Here is an 18321-nt window from a genome sequence, read left to right on the forward strand (position 1 = left end):
AACTAAAAAAAAATCTTCACAACATACACTGCTGTTACAGTTCAGTATTCTTTTTCAGTTATAAATTGAATACATACACATCATGTGGTAAACACAGAAAAACTATGATATGATAGAACACAAATTTCAGTTCATAGTAATATGCAAACTAAAAAATTATTCAAAAAATACAAATAAAATGTCCTAATATAAACACTCTCATTGTAGACCCAAGTGTGATGGGTTTTTTAAATCTTAAATAGACGGTGAGCTTTTTCTTTTTCTATTTTTTTTGGGGGGGGAGGGAGGTGGTCAGTTGTGTAAAATTTATTCAAGATCGGAATAAAATTATAGATCTGTATAAATTACACACAAATGAAGCCTTTTCCTTATATATATGCATGATTTTAATGAATCTAACTAGTGTAATTTCATGGTTCCAGCTAATAATTAAGAATAATTTAAATAAATCAGCATTTATTTCTTTTAAATAACTTAGTTCATTAATTTATTCTGACCATGACAAATGCAGCCTTGGCAGGCATTCTGCCAAATCACTTAGAATTATCCATAAGGGGTGCTAATTATGTGCCGGAGAGAAGGAGTCATATGAAAGTTCACAGTTCACCAGAAAGAGGGAATTTACTATCGAAGAAGGGAAAGTCATGTCATTGGCTGATTCTGATCTTCAGTTCTCTTTCATGCCTTTGTTTCATATTCGCAGATATAAACCGAAGATTTGCATTGATTTACCAACCCTAGAAACCAAAATTGTTGACACATTTGTTTCATAATACATAATTAGTGAATACTGTACATTAAATTGTTTAGTTACAAATGAATAGTGTACATTTTATTGTTTTCTTTTCAAAATAAGATCATTAAAAATAATGGAACTATATTTTTAGAAGTATTCTTTTTGTAGTTTAAAAAAAAAAAAATTATCACCAGGTTTCCAGACCTACTGAGCCGGTCCCTAAGTGTATTCTTTTTGTAGTTTAAAAAAAAAAAAAATTATCACCAGGTTTCCAGCCCTACTGAGCCGGTCCCTAAGTGTAGTTGATTTACAAATGACATTTGCCAATATTGTGATCTTTCACACAATTTTTTTTTTGTTCTTTTTCTAAAATAAGTTTCTTTCTCCACAACCCCCAACATTCAAATATAAAACATAACACATATACGCGCTTAGCATAAAAATTAAAAAGAAATACAGTCAAAAGTCGTTAATTCGGACACCCATAATCCAGAATGATCTATAATCTGGACCTCAAAGCTAAAAACTTTCTGCGCATGCGCCGCGTTGACACATGCGCATAGGCGTTTACGCATGCACGTAAGACCTTTTACGACTGCGCATATGCTTGTGCACAAGCGCAGAATACGTTTTCGCGTGCGCATTTTATGTATAACGGACGGTATAAGCTAAAATTATCTATTTCAGTTAATGTTGATGATTGCGTTGTTCCTTAATCTTTGAATTGTATCCAGTTTATTATATTTTGCAGACTGTAAGAGCAATATTATAAAAGTAAACTTGAACTTTCGATTATGTCAAATAGAATTTCCGATTCTGGAGCTCCCAAAGGATCGTACAAAATGAAAGTATGTTTCGATGTCCATCAAACAAAAAGTGGAATTGCTGCAAAAAATGGATAAAGACATGAAGAATGTGACAGAGAGGTTAGTGAAAACGAAAAAATTTTGATTGACAAGTTAGTCGGTATTCTCGGCTCAGCAATTAACGGGGCTTGAACAGCGGAACTTTGTAACTGAACAAGAAATTATGTCTGTTTATAGAATTAAAGAGAAAGTATTATCACATAAAACGAAGCAACTTAAACAACTTACATTGAAAGAAATGTTTAATAAAGTAAACACATAAATATTAAGCTCTTTTTTTTTTTTTTTTTTTTTTTTTTGTAAATTTTGATACCCTTTAGATCATAATTGTTCTTTATTTCATAAATTACGGTTTCATATTTTTAATTTTAGAATTTCTGCATGCCATCTTATGAGATTTAAACTGATGATCTATAATCCGGAAAAATCAATACGGAATCGCCGAAGTCCCGACGAGTCCGGATTAACGACTTTTGACTGTATAACAATTTTCTTTTATAATATAATTATTACAATTGATTAAATAACTACAATAATAATTTATTATCATAATATTAAGTATAATTATAAAATTTATTTTTTTCACAAAGTATCGTACATACCTTTTAGCTCAAAGATAAAGATGTATAATTATTAATCATAGTTATAATAATTATTTATAATTGTTTACAATTTAGTTGTTATAATTAGTTATAACTATTATATTAGAATTCATTATAATGGTTAATATAATAATGAAAAATTATACAATAAAATATAATTATTTTATAATAATAAGTATTCATTATACTTTGTCATAAAATATGAACACACAGCAAAATTAAGTTTTGAAAATTTCATACTTTTACCAATATGTAAATAAATAAATGAACAAATTGCAATTAAGTAGTTAATTACAAACAATGATCAGCATATTATCAGATTACTTAAAAGTAATTTTCTGCCTTAAGTCTCTGATGCGGTGAAAATAACACACATGTAAGTATGAAACCGGAATTTTTGTACAGAGAATGCACAGTTATTGTATGAAAAATGATAAAAAATATTTATTCGAAATATTGTTCATCACTATACATTTTCCCCATCTATCTAGCAATTTATGAATGCCACGCCAAAAGACCTGTTGCTCTTTTGAGTCAAACCAGTCATCAAGCCATTTTTGTACATTTTCATAAGAAGTGAAATACTGCTTCGCAAGTGTGTTTCCTGTCGATGGAAATAAATAATAGTCTGACAGAGTCAAGTCTGGTGAGTAAGCCACATGCGTAAGTTATTTCCCAACTGAACACCTCAATCATATCCTTGACAGTTTTTACTCTGTGTGATGGTGCATTAGCATGAAGCAAATCAGTTTGAGCAGCCTTTCTTCACATTCTGGTCGTTTTACGCCCAATGCTTGATTCAAAGCAATCATATGCTGTTGGTAGCAATCAGTATCAATGGTTTCACCAAGTTTTAACAGCTTATAATACATCACACCCATCTGATCCGGCCAAACACGAAGCATTGTATTTTTTCCATAGCAATTTGGCCTTGTGATCATTGTTGACGCTTTGCCTGGAGTTACCCATGATGCTTTATGCTTAGGATTCTTGAAATATATCCACTTTTCATCATCTGTTATAATTCGATGGAGAAATTACTTTTTTTGTATCTGGAGAGCAGAATTTCGCATGTGGTTATTCGTTCCTGCTGTCTTTCATTTAATTCATGTGGAACTCATTTTTTCCACCTTCTGGATCTTTTCCATGGCTTTCAAATGGAGCTTCTCGTGTTACATTTAATTGATCAACAAGTCTTGTTGGGTTTCAGTGTCATCCTCATCCAACAATATTTGCAATGCACCGTCTTCAAATTTTTTCAGCGGTCTTCCACATTTTTCATTTCTGACATCAAAATTGCCACTTTAGAATTTCTTAAACCACTGTGATTTAAAGCAGGATGCCCAACATAAACTTCGACAAGCGTTCAATGTGATTTTGCAGCAGTTTTCTTCAAAAGGTAACAGAAAATTAATACTGTCTGCAAATCGTAGTTTGTAGGCACAAAACTAGACATGTTCAATGCCATTAAAAACTATGCTGTTATATGAAACTTGTATTGTTTGAGTTGAAAATCTTTGCCAGCTGTTAAAGAAATAAAATGAGACCAATGATGTGATTTGAAGGTAACTACACTGACAGCTACTGCCATCTATGGCCAAATTCCGGGTTCATATTTACATACCTAAAAAATAGGGGAAAGAGAATGAAAAAACTCTCTACTACAAGACTCATGTTCATCCACCTTTCATGAATAAATTGGTACGAATGGCTCATGTGTATTTGTGCTCATGGTTGTGGCTGCTGTAGTTAAACTATAATAGAAAACATTTGAAAGAAAAATTAAATATTTCATGCTTTGCTGAATGACAACACACTGCAATGTCGAAGATAAAAATATTTAATTTGGCAGTGGTAACATATTTCTTTTAAATTGCTAAATTTGCTTATCAATGTATAACAATATAACAATTTGCAAAATATTTGTAAATTAACAAATATATAACAATTTGCCGAGTAGCAACATATTTATTTTACATCTTTGGATTTTCTTTGGATCATCTTTGGATCGGCAAAATTTTAACCAAAAGTTTATTAAATCCCCCCAAAATTTATATTTATATGAGTCTGGATCCTGTGGGTGATTTTTTTTTTTTTAAATATTATGTGGATAGTGACTTTCTTCTTGTTTTGAGGATCAAGAACGGAAAATTTCTTAAAGATAGGAATAAAACTGTAGATTTGTATGAATTGCATACAAAAGAACACTTCTTTTTATATAGTATTGAAATTAATAACATCCAGTGTTGAAATTAATGAGATTAAAAGACCAGCATGTGTAGGTATAAGCAGCAGTCTCATAGCTAGCGCCAAAAACTCAAAATGAGTTTATCAGTCTTTAGTAAATCATGTGAAGGAAAAACTTATCAAAGATGTCAAATCTGAAACATACTTTGGGATAATACTTGATAGTAAACCAGACATATAACATACTAAAATGTCTGTTACAAAATTAACCACTTTCTATGATAACCTATCAGACAGAGAGTTTTTAATAGAAATACCAAAATCAAGAAGGCATCTTAAAACAGCAAAGATTGATATGGAAGAAACTAGAGATGGGGGACCGACTGACATTTTGAACTTTATAAAAATGAATGGAAGTTTCTACAACCTCTTCCAATCCTTTCATTAAGTATACAAATATTTTTAGCGATCTTCATATCTGTGGCTTTACATATGAAGAGTTTTTGAAAGTTGAAATTTATTTAAAATTATTTACATTCCAGCATGGAACAGTAAGGGTTTTCTGATATTGCCAAGAAAATAAATTGGCAAAAAGCATTGATCTTGATGCAGTGATCAAAAGTTTTGCATTTACGGAAGCTAGAAAAAGAAAGTTCTGAATTACTTAATATGTTTACTAGGTAATAAAACAGTAGTCTATATGTTCTTAACTATTTATAATAATTATTTTTTATATAATTTAAATTCTTCTTTATATACATATAACAATTTTAATATATATTAAAAGCTAAACTTGAAATGTTACTTTTTTTACTTAGTTTCTCTTTCAATTTAAGATCTGTGGGAGTGACACCAAAAGTTACCTCACCATGTGACACCAACTCTAGTGATGCGACTAAGTCTACATTAGTCCAATGGGATTTATCTTCATTACACAGAAATATACAAATTTTGCCCCTTTTTTCTCAGCAAATGTGGAAAGAAATGTAAGAGAATACTTTAAATTTTAATTTCAAGAATTGTTCAAATAGCTGAATAAAATTCTCACAAGTGTATGGTGTAACATGTCACTGAGAAAGTATCCTATAGATTGCAAGAGCCGCATGTGGAAGAATGCAAGCAGACCAGACACACGCAGATCCATAAAGAACCTAAAAGCAGCCAAAAGCATCATGTTAGGAATCTGGAAATAGCCTACAGACTCTGGTGATGAGTGCAGATAAGTAAAATGAAGTTGAAATTATGCCACAAAAGACTCTCAAGACTTTTATTTGGCAATGATTGCTAAAAGAAATACACAACTGACATCAGCCTAGTTTACAAGGCTGCTTACAGTTAACTGCAGCTACAGGAACTTGATATCCAGATAAACCATGAGTGACAGGTTGCATAAAAGAGGGCAGTATGGAAGAAATTTATGTCTAATATGTGATGTGAAATGTGCCTGACTGCAGCAGTGCAGAGATTATTGTGAATAAACTACCATGGACTGGGGCTGAATTCTTCTTATTGATGAGTCTTTTGTATATACTCTACTCTGCTTTCAGATAAGTCTTTCAATCTGTAAGAAACAAAATACATGCAATATGCAATAATACATTTGTGAAAGGCATCAGTAGACGTCTGCATCATTTTGAATGGCCATACTGATGACACATTTTTACCAGCATAATTATAAATGATGAAACACACAAAAATGAGGTTCTCAATTTGTATGGCAAGATGTTTAGAGGTGTAATCAGTAATAAGCTAATAGATGGTAATGTTTGTCTGCCTCATGCTGCACTAGTGACCGTTTAACTTGAGGGAGAAGAAATCCAGCAGATGGAGAGGCCCACCAATTCTGTAGATTTTACTTCAACAGAAGAAGTGTGGGGTACCAACTAGGATCCCTGCAGGTCATACCAACCAGAATCTCTATTTAAATTTTTCCAAAATTTCACTCTTTACAGACCATTTAATTGTATTATTGTTAGGATAATGGACATAACAGACAGAATAACAGCAGTTAGCTTATGGTATACCTAACACCTGAAACAGAATTTTGAAAATCATATACCGTATATACCCGCGTATAAGTCGAGATATTTTGGACAAAAAAAAAAAGACTTCAAAGTGGGGGGAGTCAACTTATATGCGGGGCCATAAAAAATTAAAAGAATCGGAAATTCAAAAATTTCTTTATATAATGCAGTTGTTTTCTTCCTGCACTCAAATTGGACGACTTATCAAATAAGTCACTTACTTGAAGTAATTTCATGACTGTGGCCATAATTCCGGGACGATTGACATCCGTCATTCAACCCCTAGATGTCTGCCTCAATAAGCCCTTCAAAGTAAATGTTAGAAAATATTGGGCAGAGTGGATTAGTTCCGGTCGACCAACATTTACAAAGGGAGGCAACATTAAAAAGCCCGATATTACATTAATTGCTCAGTGGGTTAAAGATGCTTGGAACAAAATACCCTCTGAAATGATTATAAAATCATTTAAAAAATGTTGTATTAGCAACGAACTAGACGGCACGGAAGATGATGCTGTTTTTGAAAGGGAAAATGACGACGAAGGCTCTAGTAGTGATTGTAACAATACAGAGTTCGAGACTGAAAATATGTATGATGACGAGCCAATGACGACAGAAGAGTTCTATGAAATGTTTGGGCGAATCTGATCATGAATCGGACGTTGAAGGATTTTGATTTTGTTTATTTACCAAGGTACTTTTTTTCGTATATTTACTTTATTTTCTCAGATGATTTTGAATAAATGTAGTACTTAAAAAAATTTTTTTGAAGTTTCTCGATCGATTTCGGAAGTGGGGGGTCGACTTATACGCAGGTTTCTTATTTTCTACAAATTTTTTATGTCGAAGTGGGGGGGGTCGACTTATACGCGGTATCGACTTATACACAGGTATATATGGTATACTGTTTACCATTACAAAATAAGAGTTTTAAAATCCCTAATTACTTTTCTCAAGAAATTAAAGTGCATAATGATTCATGCTCATAAGCGTTTAAAATTTCTCTATTTTTGGTCTTAAAACATTTCAATATTCTTCTTTTTCTACATTTCTCAAACAACTTTCTAGGCTAAAATAATGTTAGAAATTTATTGAAACATAAAATAACAAACCTGATCTCACAGATATTCTCTGTGCAACAATTCTTCCCCCAACCACAGCAATTGTAGTACATATTCCATGCCCTATTACAGCACCTAAGGTAACTCCAACAGCATCCTTAAAATACATAACACAACTAAATTACACCAAAATTTAACAGCAGGTTACCATAAATAAAGATTACGTAGAAAAATTAATTTTAAATGAAACACTCCAAAAAAAAATTCCTTGTAATAAACAATCAAACTTTTGTAAATTCTTTTAAATAACAAAACTTTCACTTCGTTTATTCTTTTTATGAAAACATTACCATGAATGTTTCAAATTAGATATAAATGAATCAATAACAAAACTGCTATTTATAAAGTTTGCTACTACTTAAATACATAAAAAAGATTGCATTTTAATAGAATTCATTAATATTTTACCTCTCTTGCAGCTAAAATAATTGTAGTCAACTGAGATCGGTCACCCCATTCAGCTAAGAAAGTCATAGTAAAAGCTTCTAAAAATATCCTAGAAACGAATATCATTAATTTTCTTCTAATTGCTTTTGTACGACTGACTTTTAATATTCCTGTTTCAATATCAACTTGCCAATCATACTGGAAAAAGAAAAGACATAAAAGAAAAGCATTTAACATAAATGAAAAAGCACTTAAAAAGATAAGGTTAAATCTGTAATTTTTTAAGAAATAAGAGTTGTGTGTGATTTAAGACTAAAGCAAAATATAGAAAATTATTTTTTCTAGTTCTTAAGAAATATTACCTCCCATACACAAGAATTCTGTTACTCAGCATAATTAAGAAATTATAAATTTAGAAAGTTACAGTAACATTTTTAGAAGAATGGCATTTTTAAGCTAAATTTAGAAACCATTAAAAATTATTTCATAACTTACAACAGTAACACTGAATTCTAAAATATTAAAAAAAAAAAAAAAAAAAAAAAAAAAAAAAACCTCGTTTGTGAAAATGTCAGAAAATACTGAAAAATTACCACAATTCATTCAGCAACAAATAGAGAAGGTCAAAAAAGAATGATTGAAAAAAATAGTCTCGCCAAAAAAAAAAAAAAAAAAAAAAATCCTCTTCTATACCATTCTGCCATGCTTCATTTTCAACCAAAAATGTTCAAAGTTGAAAATTCATTAGACTAATGTCTAATGAATTTTTTAATGGGACAATTCCTGATGGAACATATGCAATTTTTGCTCCAGATGCACTAACTGCTCTTAAAAAGTATTTATTATTAAAACTTTATATAAAGCACTTAACAAACTAAAATTATAACCATCCAAAGTATAACAAAAATGCAAAAGACAAACTTAAGAACCAGTAAAGAACAAAAATAGAGCTTAGGCAAAAATGAAATAGCATAGGCCAAAATACTAGAACAGTCAGTTTGAATTATCTTTGCTCTTGTCAAGGGAATGGAAAAAAGTAATTCAACTTCCCATTCTAATTAAAAAATAGAGCAGATCAATGCTTCTAATACTATGTATGCAATTTTCAAACAAAAAAAAAAAAAATAATAATAATAATAATAAATCAAAATAATTGCATAACAGCAGCCCCTACCACAATCTGAAACACTGAAAATTTTATTACACTTGCAGCCTTTGTCATTTCTTATTTAATGTTTTTTAACTACATTTTTGGAGTTTACTGATAATCTTTTAAGGAAGTCTCTTTTTTAACCTTTAGTATTTTTGTTTTTAGTCTCCCCTTTTTGGGGGGGTTCAGATCGATGTATGCAATTTTTTGGGGGATGGTGCTATGAAATTGATTTGAATTTATAGCATTTGAAGCACTGATATGTTCTATCAAATAATTAGAATGAGAGGCTAAATTATTTCTCCCCATACCCTGATGAAAGCAAAAATAGTTCAATCTGATCAGTCTAACACTTTGGCCATCTGGTATGGGCTTTTGCTAAAGTTCTAAGATTGTATTTACAGATTCTCAGCTTTTCCTTTTGCATTTTTATACTTTGAAAGGTTATAATTTCAGTACTTAATATAATTTAATTACTATATACAGATATACAGCAACAGCTACTTATTTAACTCACTGGTTAATAACGTCAACTGCTAATTATGTTAAAATTTCCAGAAGTCAAAACAAATATAAATGAATCAATAGCAAAACTGCTGTTTATTAAGTTTGCTACTACTTATGAAACTCAATCTGGCAAAAGACTGATTCTTCAAATCCAGAATAAACTGCTTGTGGATGATAAAAGTTGTTTGTAGTTCATTCATTTATCTTTCAGTTATGTAATAGTTCAATAAAATAGGTTTAGTAGAAATTTCAACCAGCACAGTTAGAAACCCCTTGGGGGCCATTGGGTACCCTACTGTAGTCCCTCTCAGACACTTCTTGTAAATCTCTTTGTCCAGACTAGGGTTCAGAGCAACAGAAAAAATTATTTTATGATAAATAAATGCAGTGGTTAACAAAAGCATTGGAATTGAGTTGTTTGACTGAAATGAGAGAGTTTCCAAGATTAAAGAAAAGGTGGATGCTGCTTTTCACTATCATACATTATTAGTCTGTGACTGGAAAAGGAGGGTGGTTGATGTAGGCCACATTTCTTAAATTGTGGGTTGCGACCTGCAGTAGGGGAATCACCAAAAATGTTAGCAGTTTTGATAGTTCTTTAACTTATTATAATAATTTTACGATTACAAAATATTTTTACATAATGTATCTGAAAATAGATAAAGATAAGACAATACAGACAAAGAAAAAAATGAAAACGTTTCGGCGCATTCTTTTTATACTATAAACGTTCATTATCCTGCTTTGCACATGACGCTGTCATTTCATCTGTTACTTATTTAAAATTTTCACATTGTTCTATGTCTTAAAATTAGAAATTAAAGTTAATGACCTAAAACTGCAATAGTATATTACAGTACAAGTGAAAAAATTGTCAGTTTCACTCGTGTGTGTCGTATTTGCGCAATACTTATAGGGTCACACAAAATTTTTGTAAATATTATGGGGTCCTGGGGATCGCGAAAAAATCTCAGCAATAAAAAGGGGTCGCAAATGAACAAAGTTTAAGAAATCTTGATGAAGGCTGAAGAGAAAAGGAAATGAAACACTGATTACACCTACAGGGTGTTTCACATTGAATGAGACAAGAATAAAGAATACATGTGAATGCTGCAATTATTTTATTTTGATCTATCAAATTTACAGCGAAACCATAGTTATCCAAGTTTCTATAGATGTTCTATGTGTGCCCCTTCAGCGACATGGAAAATTCCTATGCAATATTCCATATCCTGTGATACACATGAAATAGAAATAGAATGCTGTAATACACATGAAATAGAATATCTTTCTTTAATGATTCGAGGACTTCAGTTATCTACTGCTCCAGTTACTATAAGTACTAGTGAAATGAACTAGTGAAGGCAAGAACACTTTATCTTTAACAAAACTCCATAGGAAAAAATTGTAATGATTGTTTGTGGATTCTAGGATGGTGTTAGTGCTGCATTAATTTTTAAAATGCTACTTTATATCTGAATTTTAGTGAGTGCAAAATTCCTATATCCAGTGGCTGAATGATGGATATACAGTTCCAAGGAATGGAGATGTTATCTTTCACTAAAACTTTAATTCTGATAATATAAACAATAATGATAAATTGAACAAAATAATTAGCTTGATGAAATCAGAAGTTAAGGAAAAGCACACTGTTAGCTGAGTCAAGTTAATTGAAATCTTTCTTTCTTCTTCCATGCCAAACCAACAAAAGAAAACCAGTACGAACAACACTCCACTCTGAACAAACATATCTTGAGAATTTTACTTACCATGTACAAGACTGGATCAGACAGAAAAGTGAGCCCCTCCCCACAACCACTTAAGAAGCAAAAATGAGCTTCACTAGCTGGCAGAAGTTTAAAAGACAAAACAATATGCAGGATCATTCAATACCGTAGTGGATGATGGTGTTTCTCAGTAAAGAAATCTCAGTTAATCAGGAGAATTGAACTTATGGCACTCCTGCTTTTCCTTAAGCATTATATTCTTCATTCCTATATTGAGAGGCCCACCAGCGGCCGAGCAGTAAAGATGCTGAACACTGGTAGTTCGGTCCGAGGTTCGAATCCTGCGAACGGGCTGGCTGCGTGGGCATTTTTGTGGTTTTCCCCATGTGTAGCATGTATACGAGCCAGTTTCCCTTAGAAAGTCCTCCACAAAGGCATCCCTCCCTTTAGGCAGATAGCCCTCGTGTGCTTTGCCGTAATTAAAAAATCCAATCCAATCCATCCTATATTGAGAATTTTTTTTTTTTTTTTTTTTTTTTTTTTAATAAAAGTTTTCCAGGAGATCCAGATAATAGAACATTCTGGTTATTTAATGTCCAAATCTCAGACTTTGTGCTCGATATGATTTTACTTCATATGACTTCACTAAATATGGCTTTGCTCATTCTTTATACATATAAAAATAATGATACGTCATGGGGTTATTTCTGTTTTCATGCACTGAGTAATAGACAAATCTACTTATCACTATCCATTTCATTTTAATCAATCTGTTTCTCAAGTAATGATATAAAAGCATTCAAATCCTTCTTGATAAATGCTTTATAACATGTTTTTCTGTGCATGTTTACAACTTAGAGTTTAATTTTAGCATTTATTAATTCATATCAATTTTCTATGATGCCAAAGTATCATGAGGAAAAATCTTTAAAACTGAGAGCAAAAAATGTGAATATACTCAAAATGCTATATGTGGCCAATTTCATATATAAGATGACATAGCAGCTTTTAAAATATTTTACAAGGAAAAATAAATGCTTACATGCAAGATGAGCTAACATAATGGTTTATATGTTAGGGGTGTTCTACAAGAAAGATTATTACATAATCTATTACCATATATTTTTTGGCAAAATTAAATTAACATGTTTTCTTTCATCACAAAAGTTAAGAGATAAATGAAAAGCCTTAATATAGTTTTTAGATGTTAACCTGCAAGTATATGACAGGTACAGATTACAGAAGGACATCATATGGGAAAAAACATCTTATTCTTTGGTATTTAAAAAATTATATTGTGTCAAACAAATATGTATAAGAAATACACTATCTACCAATAAGTATTCAGACACCCATAGAAATGTCGATACCTGTAGTCCTGATAAACATCATGCCCTCCGTTGTTAAATATTGTGTAGAAAACAACAACACTGGCATTTATTGCATACAAAATCCCACAAAGTGCAAAGTTACCTGATTTCGGGAAACGTGTAATCATCAGGTATCACACAAGGTCGATCCTTAAGGATCGACCTTGTGTGTATCCAGATCTCTCAAGCTGAATTACCCAAAATTGACAGTGGCCTACATGATTCAGAAGTGGAAGGAAAGCTGTGATTGTCAGAATGTGCCTCGAGTTGTCAGACGCATGAAACTGAGAGATAAAGACTAATGTGTTCTGTCCAGAGAAATTTGGAAGAACCACATCCAAATGATGGCCCACATACTCCAAAAGTTTCAACAGGCACCCAGGACTGTTGCTTTGATGAAAGTTATCCATAAAGAAACATATCTGCTTGTTTTTCATGGTCACACTGCCACCCACAAGCCTTTGGCCACAAAGTCCAAACATGCTGCTCAGTTAATTTGGTTCAAAGCATGTTAACAGTGGGCCACAGATAAGTATAAATGGGTTCTCTGGAGCGAAGAATCAAGGTTCACCCTATACGGTTTGGATGGCAGGGTCTGAGTCAGGCATCTGCCTGCAGAATGACTTCTTCCAGAATGCATTCTGCCCACAGTAAAGTTTGGCAGAGGTGGAATTATGGTCTGAGAGTGTTTCTGCCGATATGGACTGAGACCCTTTGTCCAAATTCATGGTAAGCTCAACGTCAATGCTTACTGCGCTATTTTGGATGACAGTGCGCTTCCTACGTTGTGCCAGTTTTATGGGTTGGACATATGTTGCTTTCACATGACAACACCAACTGTCATCTTGCGATGTTCTCCGTGGATTGGCATGGTGACAATGGCATTAACTGAATGGACTGGCATGCCCAGAGCCCAGATCTGAACCCTATCAAGAACCACTGGGTTGAGTTGTACTGTTGAATTAAGAGGTGCAAAAATTATTCAAAAATCGATGAAGGAACGTACATGTCTTCTCAAAGGCAAGTGGTAGAAAATACCAATAGCCGTCATAAAAAGACTTAGGGAAAGCATGCCCCCAGAGGATTGAGTCTGTAATTGCCACTCAAGGAGGCTGTACCACTACTGAATATGAATAAATTTTGTTTTTCTTCTATATCACAGGTGTCCAAATAATTTTGGTAGATAGTGTATACAGCTGATAATAGTGTATATATCTCTAGCTTTCATATCTGTAAATTATAATGCTTTTTTCCTTCCAAGACTTTAATTAAACTTAGGAGCAATAGAAAGTTCAGAAAAATAAAACAAAGGTAAGCAAGAGCAAAAAAATATTTATGTAGGAATTATTTAAAATAATCAAGCCAGCTCAGAATTCATTATATATATATATATATATATATATATATGAAATGCAGTTTTATGCTTAAATATATATATACACTCATGTCCAAAATTATCTTTACATGCCCAAAAATGATGATATTCAATGAATTATCGAATCAATGTGATCCGTATTTGCAGGGAATGTGTGAAAACCAAGCCTAATTAGCATTATCCAATCAAAAGTAATCAAATGGTTTGTGATATGCAAATCTAGGCGTTACGTCATCCAAGGGTGAATCAAGCGCTTTGCGCAAACTGAATATTTGAGTGAATTTCTGCAACATAGCGTTTGATTTCAGTGTGTAGGGACTCAAAGCGGTTTGTTATGGCTTCGAAGTATCATTTGGAAGAATCTGTAAAGTGGCGAATTATCGGCCGTTTAGAAGCAGGGCAGTCAATCATGGAAACAGCCACATGTCTGAATATTTCAAGACAGACAGTCTCTAAGATATGGAAACAGTTTCAAAATGATGGAAGTGTTGTAAGGAGGGCTGGACAAGGTCGGAAACGAATGACAACTGCTTCTGAAGATCGGTATCTGGCATTAACTGCCCGTCATAACAGAAAGGCTACTGCTCGCCGGTTAAGTTCAGAGCTTGCAGCCGCCACTGGAACTGTTGCATCACGGCAAACAATATATAGAGGGCTTAATGAAAAAGGCCTTTATGCCAGAAAGCCAAGGGTATGTATTTTACTGTCTTCATCGGAAGAGAGGGATCGCTTTAATTGGTGTAAAGAACATCAAAACTGGACTGAACATCAATGGTCCCATGTTCTCTTTACTGATGAGTCGCGGTTTAGTTTAACTGGTGATTCTAAACGTGTTTACATCTGGAGAGAGTCAGGAACACGAAATGATCCCTTGAACATTGTGCAACGTGACCGTTTCGGTAGTGGAGGTGTGATGGTATGGGGTGGAATAATGATCGATGGACGTACGCCCCTACACGTGTTCAGCAGCGGATCTGTGACAGGCCAGATATATCGAGATGAGGTCTTAGATCCTTATGTAAGACTTTTCAGGGGTGCATATGGACCTGACTTTTTATTTATGGAGGATAATGCCCGTCCACATCGAGCAAACCTCGTTGATGAATTCCTTGAAAGTGAAGACATTAAGCGAATACCTTGGCCACCAAACTCTCCTGACCTTAACCCGATAGAGAACTTATGAGACTACCTTGGAAGAGCAATTGCATGTATACATCCTCCTCCTAGAGATGTAAATGCTCTGAAGACGGCATTGCCTGAAGAGTGGAGATTAATTCCCCAAACTGTGGTTAACAACGTTATTTCCAGCCTTAAAACACATTGTGATATGTGTGTACAAGTCAGGGGAGATCATATTCCATATTAAATTCGTAAGACTTAATTCTTTTTCTGAACCATTCCTTTTTTTCTTAACTCTCTTTGTGACACTTTATTATTATTTTTATTGTTTCATGCTACAATTTTATATCATATGAGGTGATCTTCAAATTTTTCTTTTGCTTTTATGTGTCATCATGTTATGTATGATTCCACGAAAATTCATTAAATTATAAGTCATAGTCTCTGAGAAATCCGTGAATTTATGCATGTAAACATAATTTTGGACATGAGTGTATATACACACACACACACACACACACACACACACATATTAAAAAATTTAGAACTAATATTTCACAGAAACCAAAAATTTAAATTCATAATTAATAAATTTCAAATAATTTCAAAAGTATTGTTTTGAACTGTTGAGCAGGCAGGAGACAGACTTATCAAGGGAAAGTTGCCTCCTAACCTAACTCTTCAATCATTCAATTCATGTTTCGTCATTCATGCAAGCAAGGGTAAAAGTCAAAACCAAAATTGAGAAATAAGCAATGTAAAGTTTAGTATTAAATTAAACGTTTTTAAAAAATTAAAATTTCCAGAAAAATTTAGAAACCAATGCGTTTTAGAAACCCTTGTTTACAGAAACCTCCCCGACACGAATATGCATATTAATTAAAAAGAAACTAAAAAGGAACTAGACAAATTAATATAAACCAATAAGTAAATAAAAAGAACTAATTCAAAATTTATAAAAAAAAACAAATATATACTTAAAAATACTTACATATCAAGAAAATACTTAAATACTACATAAAAAATACTTTAAAAATACTTAAAAGCAAGTAAATAGTAAGTTTTAATACAAAGTTTTAATACTAATTTACCTACCATATAAGCGTTGGGGTCTGCAAAAGTATTTCCTAAGTGATGTAAGTGTGTTCTGCAAATTATATAGATGGCGCTAACGTAAGTAAAGTTGAGTGCCAAGCTGCTATCTTTAATATCAAAATATTTAAATAATATAAATCTCGAAAAAAGCAAAGAATATCCTTGACCCGGGAGAAGTCGCACGGGGCACAGAGTCACCCCATGCATCAAAAATCAACAATTCTAACCGGAAATATTTCATTTTAATGAATCATCCTTTTAGTATCCTCCTGTTTGACACTTCCCTTGGAGTGCGTATTGTTATTTTTGCTTGTTTTTCTTTTCTGCAAGAGAAGCAATCGTTTCTTGGAATCCATGAGGAAATGGGGCGACTGAGTCACCCCGTGCGACCGTTACTGCTTCGAAATTTTTCATTAGTAGAAGTTTAGCTTCGTGCTCTCGAGTGTTGCCATTGTGGTTCTGTTGGATTATTTGATAGATAATGGTTTACAAACGTAAATTTACCAAACATAAAAAAGAGATGGAACGTTTGAGAACTGTATTAGATGAAGTTGAGTCTTCTGAAGGAGAAATTGATCAAGATAGTAAAAATGAATCTGATAAAGAAATATACAGTTCTCACAACAGTGAAAGAGAATTTGAGCAGAATGATGAAGACGACGGAAATCCTGATTTAGTAAAAAGTATTTTTATTAGTAAAAATAAGAGTTTGGCGGAATGGAAAACCAAATCAAAAAGTGAAAAAGGTCTTCTCAAATTATAATAACTCATTTAGCAGGATTAAAAGAAACTGCACGCAATATAAAGGAGCTTCTAGAAAGTTGAGAGAATTGTTTTTCAATGATAAAATGATACAATCCATTGTAGAGTGTACAAATATTTATATTGGAAAAATATTACGACAAATGATGTGGAAATTAGAGCACTTTTTGGGCTTTTACATCTGTACGGCTTGCATAAATCGTCACATAAAAATACGCAAGATTTGTGGGCTACTGAAAATTGAAACAGGCATTGCAATTTTACGGAACACAATGTCATATAAAAGATTTAAATTTCTTCTCAGGTGTCTATGGTTAGACAATGTGACCAATCGTGAAGCTTGGAAAAAATTGGAGAAACTGGCGGCTGCGAGAGAATTTTTTACCGATTTCAATGAAAATTGCCAAAAGATATACCTTATTGGCAAATATGTTACTATCAAAGAAAAATTAGAGAAATTTCGAGGGCGGTGTTCCTTTTGTCAATATATACCCAGCAACCCATCGAAGTATGGAATCAAAATATTTGCCTTAGTAGATTCAAGAACTTTCTGCAGCTATAACATGGAGATATACGCAAGACAACAGTCGGAAGGTCCCTTTAGATTTGAAAATTCTTCATTTGAAATTACAAAACGCCTGTGCACCCCTTTGTTTGGGCAGAAATGTAACAATGGATAATTGGTATACGAGTTATCCTCTAGGAAAAGAACTTTTGTCAAAAAAGTTAACTACCCTGAACAGAAACAAGGCTGAAATTCCCACGAAGTTCATCCAAACAAAAATTAGGAACGATTGTTTATCTATATTTGGGTTCTAAAAGAACGCGACAATAGTATCGTATGTGCCTAAAAAATCAAAATGTGTAGTTTTGTTATCTACAATGCATTGCGATGATGCCATTGATAAAAGTGATGATACGAAGAAACCAGAAATAATTTACTTTTATAATGCAACAAAAGGTAGTGTAGATAAAGTTGATGAAATGTTATCGTTATATTCGACATCTCGAAAAACCAACAGATGGCCGATGGTCGTCTTTTACTGTGTTGAACGTCACTGCAATAAATACCCGAGTTGCTTTATTCACAATAAAGACCCCTCCCTTACAATATGGAAATAGTAGAAAATTCCTAAAAAATTTGGCTATATCTCTTATACAGCACCTTACATGGAGATTACAAAAAATATGTCAATGTTTCCTAAAGTGGTTCGTGAAAGCATCGATAATGCGACTTCTAGTGTATCAGAAGAACGCCCATCAAAGAAACCCAAACTCGACAAAGGCCGACGT

General features: G+C 32.8%; 1 protein-coding gene across 1 annotated transcript in view; it reads right to left on the reverse strand.

Moving 5' to 3' along the window:
* LOC118180089 (putative divalent cation/proton antiporter TMEM165) overlaps positions 1–18321 on the reverse strand; it is a 41957-nt gene that overhangs the window by 4159 nt on the left and 19477 nt on the right. The window contains exons 5-6 of the mRNA XM_085816716.1: positions 7945–8121; positions 7528–7633 (exon numbers count right to left, since the gene is read on the reverse strand). Of these exons, the coding sequence (XP_085672842.1) occupies positions 7528–7633; positions 7945–8121 (283 nt within the window). The remainder of the gene's footprint in view (positions 1–7527; positions 7634–7944; positions 8122–18321) is intronic.

This window comes from Stegodyphus dumicola, chromosome 5 (assembly GCF_044657685.1).
Source record: "Stegodyphus dumicola isolate Sdum_Otavi_A_Nest chromosome 5, ASM4465768v1".
Classification (NCBI taxonomy): domain Eukaryota; kingdom Metazoa; phylum Arthropoda; class Arachnida; order Araneae; family Eresidae; genus Stegodyphus; species Stegodyphus dumicola.